Raw genomic sequence first — 8,167 nt, 5'->3', positions numbered from 1 at the left:
AGACTGAACAGCTATTCGCCGAAGATCCATTCGCTCTTCGCCTCCATCAGTTAATGTGGTTCCAAGTGCGGCGTTTTAGTTCATACCTCACTGACTTGTACTTGAACGGTCTAAGCTCGAATAAATGGTCTTTATATGGATAGATTTTATGGATTTAACTAAAAGATATAAAATAATGTTTAATACAAGTTTAAAATAATTAACAGAAAAACGGTATAATTTTCAAAACGCATGCGGTGCTCGAAATTTATTATTAATAAATAATAATTTAAAAGTTTACATTGGGGGTAACATGCGGTAATTTCGCCCTGCACCACACTGATATCTGCAAAACTCAGAGAGTAACTTTGGACTTACTGTGCGGTCGGGCTCGTAAATCACATCTCAACTTATCTAGTGGGCCTACAACTCCAGGATGGCTTATAACTAACTATACTAACTCCTAAACGGAGAACAACAAGACCGACGAAGAGCAAAGATTGGCTCCAAGGATGGTTCAACATTCAGGCGGGCTATCTCAAAGCCAAGAACGAGTACTGAATAGACTTTTGTGCAAACTCTCAGCATTGGATAGACCAGAAAAGTTACTGGTTTTAGTTGATATATACACTATCACAACGAACGTTTAACACCAGAGGACGTGAAGCAGAATATTCTGAACTGCGCCAATTGTACTCCAGAGGAGAGGAGCCAAGGCGTTGCTGAAATTAGCCCAGCTGAAAGCAACTGTGCTTTCCGCGCTCAAAGCCGTTCAGAGTGGCTACGCTTCTGGTCTGCGCTCTTTTAGTGGTAAGCCAAACGAATACTTGCGCTCTCAACAAACCATGGCAACTTGTGAGTAAATTACTAATGGGTTTCTTATATGCCTGGTCTCTCAAAGTCATCGGATTTATTTACAGTTCGTTCTTAGCCAGGAGAAGAGGAGGATAGTCTCAATGACCTTGTCAAACAATTCTGAAAGTCGAGAGCAAACTTCTCTTTCAACTAAACTATATTGGGCTCGACTGAACATGTCACCTACAAGGACAGAACCACAAATGAAAACTTTATTTCTGCCGCATCATTGCGTTTATAAAACTGACAGCACAACCACAAAACTGCGAGTAGTGTTCGTTCGTTCGTGAATATTGGTTAAATGATGGTCCAGCCAGTCAGCCTGAGTTCTTCAACACGCATCTGCGTTTTCGTGTTTAAAGTAGCCTTAACGTGAGTTATCTGAAAGATATACCGCTGCGGACGTATTTTGCTTCCGGATAATTACATGAAATGGCTTCTGTGGCGAGACAACCTAAAGCTAATTCAAGGGCATCAATTTAATATTATCAGAGCCGCTACGTTTTTGATGATCCGCGCGATGCATCAACTCCCAACAGACGAAGAAGTCAATTTCTCGCTTGGAGCACAGATCGTTTGCCAAAATTATTACGTGGACGACCTTATCACACATGCTAATCACATCACATATAGACACCCTGGAGCAAGTTATTGAAATTCGACGTCAAACAACACAATTACTTCACATGGAAACTGTTTCTGACTGTCTCGATGGCGTGTCTGAATTTGACCATGAAGCCTTGCTACAGTTTCGCATATCACAAAAGCGGTTGGACTAGTGTGGGACCCAAAATTAGCGCCTATGAGAAATGACAGGTAACTAAACGTATCGCATTAGCGACATTTACTAAGTTTTACGAACCGCTATTCAGTTAATGGACTTAATTGTGTCTGAGTACTGTACTCGCTAGTTTTCCCGACAAAAAAAAGGTTTTCCGAACAGTTTAGTTGGCTGACGTGTACAATTTAAATATGAATGTATATGAATTATAGTTTAAACACAATTTCCACTAAACGCGTTAGAAACCGTTCAGAATTCTCTCAAACCCATAAACTGCAAGACCAAGGTTTAATTTTGGAGATAACTTGTTAAAATTATAAAAGCTATAAAATTGCAGGATGTTAAAAACTACAAATGTCATCCGGACATTTTTTTTTTAATTATTTCGAATCTTGTTGGTACATTTCTTCACAGTCTTCTCACGATTTTTATAGGGCCTTCGCACCCAGAACTAGCTCGGTACAAGTAATAATATATCGGAAAATAACATTTTGATATTTTTTATTAGAAAAATTAAATGTATAAAACAGGTAAAGTAGCAAAGCCCAAGAGTTGTCAGAGTTTTCTTTGTGGCATACCCTTTTCGCGTTATCAGCAGTGGTAGTAAAACGGTACTGGTCACTAATTAGGATTATTTCAATGGAAAAACTCAACCAGTTCAACTACAACAACAACAACTCTCTGCCAAAGTGAAAAATGTTGTCAAAGCAATAAGGTTCTATATGGCACGACCTAGAGAACATTCAGCCGGTTGGGAAATCTTGCGCGTGTACATGGTATATTATACTGATTGAACCCGATGTATTTTGCACATCGCTGGCAGTGAGTTTTCTGATTTATGTATTATCGAGCACGTTTAAAATAGATGATATTTTTCAGCATAACTTAAGTAAAATTCATTAACTTCGAGGGTGGAATATGGCCGATAAGGTTCAAAAGGAATTTGTTCAGTCTTTTATACGGTTTTTAAGACGGCCGTGTACTTTTCAACCTTTATCATTAGATAGCAAAGAGAGTATTGATGTTGCTATTCAATGTCTGCAAACTGCTTTCGATATTGACGATGCATCTGACTTAGAAGCAACCGGTTCACTGGAAAATGGTAGTGATATGGGCCAACCAAATAAAACACTCATAGATTTGTTTGAAGTATTTCAATCGTTATATATTGAGCGAAGTCCAGAAGTAGCCCAAATTGCTGAAACATTAAAAAATGAAGGCAATCGTCTTATGAAAGACGGAAAATATAATGAAGCTTTGTTGCAATATAATCGTGCGATTTCTTTTGATCCCAAAAATCCTATTTATTACTGTAATCGGGCAGCCGCTTATATTCGATTGAATTATAATGAAAACGCTGTTACAGATTGCAAGACAGCTTTATTGTACAATCCAACATACAGCAAAGCATATGGGCGGCTTGGTATTGCGTATTCCAATTTGAAAAAGTACTCTGAGGCTCAGCAAGCGTATGAAAAAGCGATTGAACTAGAGCCAGATAACCGTGACTATCGTAATAACTTGGAAGTTGCTCGAGATGCATCTCAAGTACGAAATACTATTCCGCAGATTACAGAGGGCATAAACACCATGCTGTCAACTCCAGCCATTCGAAATATATTTAATAATGCTGACGTAGATTTAGAGCAATTGCAAATGTTGTCCCAAAATCCAGTTGTAATGAACGCAGTTTCGCAGTTATTCGCTGGGATGCCAGCTAATAGTGGTGATGCAAATAGCTCACCATTACTTCCCAATGGTATGTTACAACTTTTCCAGTCCTTCGCAAACCAATTATCTTCGGCACAGGATGATGGTAACTCTAACGAAACTTTCAATGCTAATCCGGACTCGCGACCGCCTGCACCATGAAGCTGGATTACTATAATTGTATCATAAAATTGAAGGTTAATAAATGAATGTATCAATCACTGTATATTAAAGTATTTTTAATTCGCGGTTCATTTTTAAAATTGAAAAAATTTAATTAATTTCCACAAAGCTCTTGTGCGAAGGTGAAGGGTGCATTTAGCGCACAAACATGGTGATGGACTGAAGTCTACAAATTGCAGCATATATTCTTATTTCGCAGAAGGTATACAATAATTGAAGAAACTTGCTATAGTTTTTACGGAGTTCATATTTATAAATTTACAATATTCAAATAGAAAGTTAACAAATTATTTCACTTTATAACAAGATAACGAAAAAGTGGCATGACAAAAGTCTTGGTTCACTCAATCAAAGCAATCAAATGGCAATTTTAATCGAGCAACGTATGAAAATAAAAAGCGTCGATAAGTCGACAAAAACCCGAGAATTAGTTCTCCAACATATTTTAATAAAAGCGGATATTTTACCAGGACACCACGTATAAAGCCTCTGATTTCAGAAAACAACGACCCCTTCGGTTTGAGCTTGTACGGGCAGATATTTGCAAGGGAATGGATTTCTGGTCTAAAATTGTATTTACTGACGAATCGAAGTTCAATATATTTGGAAGTGATAGCCGGGCTAAAATATGGATGAAAAGAAATGAGGACATGGAAATGAAAAATTGTATACCTACTGTCAAGCATGGCGGTGGTAGTGTTTTGGTAGCTGCATCTGGTGTTGGAAAGATGACCTTTATTCAAGGTACCATGGACATAAAGATAAAAATATATTGGAATAATATTTGAAGCTATTAGCAGAATGCTTCGGTCTTAAACAAGGCTGGTTTTTTCATCTGCTCTAATTGTCAAAGAATGCCTCCTTTATTACTCACTCACACAACTTAATACCCCGCCACAGAGTCTGGATTTAAATCCGATAGAGCATGCTTGGGAGCATTAGACAGAAAAATTCAACGAAGTATAGTAACTGACGCAAAATCGCTAAATAAAGAGGCGTGGAACTAATAAACGCGATAAAAGCTTGGCCAACTAGTTGGATCAATGCTACGACGCCTTCAAGAAGTGAATACTAAAAGTATTCAAAAAAGCTAGTTTTAAAATGAATTTTTTTAAGCTAGTTGAACTGTATGTAGACTTTTGTCTTGTCGCTTTTTGGTTCTTTTGTTATAAAGCATGAGAAATAATTTAATTTTTGTAAATTTATAAATAAATATGAATTCCGAAAAAAACTACATCGAAACGTTTTTTTCAATTATTGTATACCTTCAGGAGAAATGTATATACCTTTAATGTATATACCTTGTCAAAATATTTCTCATTTCGCTTTATTTAAGCAACAGATTAAAAAATTTTAAATAGGAAAAATGACATGTCAAACGTAAGACCATTGAATGTGTATACATACATACACAGAACATAAGTTCATAGATAAGGCGCAGTCCCGGCCCGTTCCTCAATTTGGGTTCTAACAAAACACGGGTAAGAAATTCAACTCAGAATTTACTTCACCACAAGTTAACAGTAGGAAATTAATTAATATGGCTGCCGGAGAGAAATGAGAGGGAGAGAGTGATACGCAAGTGTGAAAAAATGTAGTTCACATTTGCTTGCGTACCGAATAGATGTGTTCATTTGATATGATATGATTTGTATACATGTTTACAGATTTGTTCTTTTTTGGTTTTTTTTATGAAAATTGCGCGAAATTGTACAGGGTGCGCCATCTCGAGCTTCGGTATGGAAATATTGAATAACTTTAGCAACTAGCAAAATTGAATGTTTGTTGGTGTTTTTTTATTTGATTTTGTCCTTTACAATCTGTTTCAACTGCACTTAGAACACAACATCCAACAAATGACCACCTTTACGAGCCACACAATATTGTGCTCTTTTTTCGAATTTGCCATTACTTTTGCTAGCATTTCGGGTGATATTGCCTCTATTTCAGATCTAATGTTGGTCCTGAGCGCTTCCAATGTAGTGGGCTTGTTGGCGTATACTCTACTTTTTAAATATCCCCACAAAAAAAAATCCGGCGGCGTCAAATCCGGCGATCTTGGAGGCCACTCAACATCGCCACCTTTCGACATCAACCGGCCAGGGAACTTTAGCTTCAAAAAGTTCATCGTTTTGATCGCCGTGTGGCATGGGGCGCCGTCTTGTTGAAACCAGAAGTTCAAAAATTTTTTTTTGCGCATTTCTGGAATCACATAGTGCGCCAAAATCCACCGATAACGGTCGCCAACGACGGTTTCGCCTTCACGAAAGAAAAATGGCCCGTTGATGGTTTTAGCGCTAACGCCGGCCCAAACAGTGACTTTCTGGTCATGCAGTGGCTTCTCGTGGATAATGTGAGGATTGTCTGTGCCCCAGAATCGACAATTTTGTTTGTTCAGATTGCGTATGGTGTTATCAGAAGGCACTTTACGCCGGCGGTATTTTCGACGGTATGCACGTTGAGCAAGCACAATTGAACGACCATTTTCCAAATACATACATGGTCACAATTTCCGCGCGTTCTTTAGGTGTAAAGTTATTCATCGTTAAAATTGTACTGAATTGACGTTTTCAAATTATTTTTTCCCAAGTCCTTCTGACAATGGATAGCAAAGTTATTCAATATTTCCATACCGAAGCTCGAGATGGCGCACCCTGTATGTATTGCATATTTATATACATATATTAGAAAGAATGTTAGCGCTTTAGGCTAGCTACAGGCACTTTATCATAAAAACCAAGTATGCTAAGATCGAAAGTGGCTTAGAAAGAGCAAATCATCCAAAAATATATACATACATACATATAATATATTATGTAAGTGTAAGGGTGCTCTGTTAAACTTTGTTAAATCCCTTCAACCAAATCAAGTCCTGCATAGAGAATTGATTCATTACCAGGCACTCAGGAAGATAGCATATGTGAATTTATATTCATATGCGCATATATGTATATGTACATATACAGCACACATTCATAGGCCCAGCATTGTGTGTACAGTAACCTTCAAATACTCTCAATTTTAGAGTAAGTTTCTAACCTTGCAGATATATGCATATGTTTTTGTGCAATTTTTATCAATTGAAGAACTACATACGTAAAGTAATATACTAATTAACTATTTATCTACTATCAGAGAACATAAAATAATTGTTTCGAAATTTACTTCTAGTATTGAAGAACAGAACTTTTTGCGCTGTTTTCTGCAAGTTACTGAAATATGAGCTCGAACTTATCAATGGATTTGTTTTTGTTGTACTTTACAATATTTGAAACTGTTCAGCGCCGTCGCGGGTAAATAATCATGGCCGTTACAGCTGCGCCTATGAATGCATTTTGTTCTTGTAGTCGCTAGGCTTAGAATTTTGGTTTGCATGTAGAGGCATAAAGTGAGTGTGTGCGGTTATATGTACATACGTATGTATATACGAATATGCATTGTTTTGCTTAGAATAGAAACATCTACGTACATATGTACATTGTCTCAACATATTTATTCATATATGCGCACATACAAATGCATATGTTTGTAAACGCGGTTTAGATGAGGTTTTTTGCATATATTTGGAATATGTTTGCATATGTTTGTCTATTTGGGTAGCTCTCGGACAGCCTCATCAATGTAGTGTTGAAACATTTGGGCAGTGTTTCTAAGCCCGAAGGTCATATATGTATTTGAACTCAAAAAGTCCCAAGCATTGAACCAATCTTTAACCTACTTCGATGTGTGTTTCGGATCATTATCCTGCTGAATTACCCAACGAAGTGGCATATGCCTTGCTGCATAAGGGAGCATTTTTGTTTCTAAAATGTCCCTATACATAAAACGGTCCATTTTATCCACAATTTGATGAACAGGACCAAGCCGGTTTCCGGAGAAGCATGTCCACACCATGACATTACCTCTACCATGTTTCACAGTCTGCTTACAATATAACGTGGATTTAGTCTGTTATCCTTCTGATGTCTTACTGTGCACATACCATCCGAATTAAAAAGGTTGACTTTAACCTCATCGCTGAATAGAACCGTATTCCATTTCTCAACACTCCAATCAATATATTTTTTGGCGAATTCAAGACTAAAAATTAGAAAAACAATGTTATAGTTGTTCTATTAGCAACTTAAAAATAACAAACTGTTTCTTAATATGCTTCTTTGTCACATTGGTTTACTACATGCTTTATAACTTTTTAATCCAAGTTTGATTGCATGTCTTCGTATTGTACTTGAATCAACATTCAAATTAAGAGTTTTAAGTATTTCTTTTGGGTTTTTTTTTTATCAAGTTTTTAATTTAAATATCGTCACGAACAAAAGTGAACAAAAACAAGAACAAAACAGTGAGAACGAATAAGTGAGTCCAATTTATCATTTTTAATCAAGAAGTTAACTTTTTACTACCACTTAAAAATAAATTACGAAATTCATATATATTTTTATCAAAAATATACCATTTCATCGGCGAAAAAATTAATTTTAACGTTAATTAGCGCATCCCGCATGAAATGAAAAATAATAATGTTTGACTTTTCTTAAGTGATGGATTACAGCATGTCCTGTCTTTATGACGAATGACCTCACGCTAGCGTCAAGCAAAAGCTGCTATAAGAGGGGACATAATTTTGTCTTTAAATATCAACTTACCCTTAAAATTTTG

The 8,167-nt window shown here is 36.6% G+C and overlaps 1 protein-coding gene across 1 annotated transcript; it reads left to right on the top strand.

The window, feature by feature from the left end:
- Nucleotides 1-2,427: 2,427 nt before the first annotated feature.
- LOC129248450 (small glutamine-rich tetratricopeptide repeat-containing protein alpha) lies at nucleotides 2,428-3,551 on the top strand. The gene has a single exon (XM_054888002.1). The coding sequence runs from the start codon at nucleotides 2,534-2,536 to the stop codon at nucleotides 3,485-3,487; it is 954 nt and encodes a 317-aa protein (XP_054743977.1). The 5' UTR covers nucleotides 2,428-2,533; the 3' UTR covers nucleotides 3,488-3,551.
- Nucleotides 3,552-8,167: the final 4,616 nt, after the last annotated feature.

The sequence above is a fragment of the Anastrepha obliqua genome, chromosome 5 (genome assembly GCF_027943255.1).
Source record: "Anastrepha obliqua isolate idAnaObli1 chromosome 5, idAnaObli1_1.0, whole genome shotgun sequence".
In the NCBI taxonomy this organism is placed as follows: domain Eukaryota; kingdom Metazoa; phylum Arthropoda; class Insecta; order Diptera; family Tephritidae; genus Anastrepha; species Anastrepha obliqua.
The sequence above is the reverse complement of the archived record's forward strand: the minus strand, read 5'-3'. Positions and strand labels throughout refer to the sequence as shown.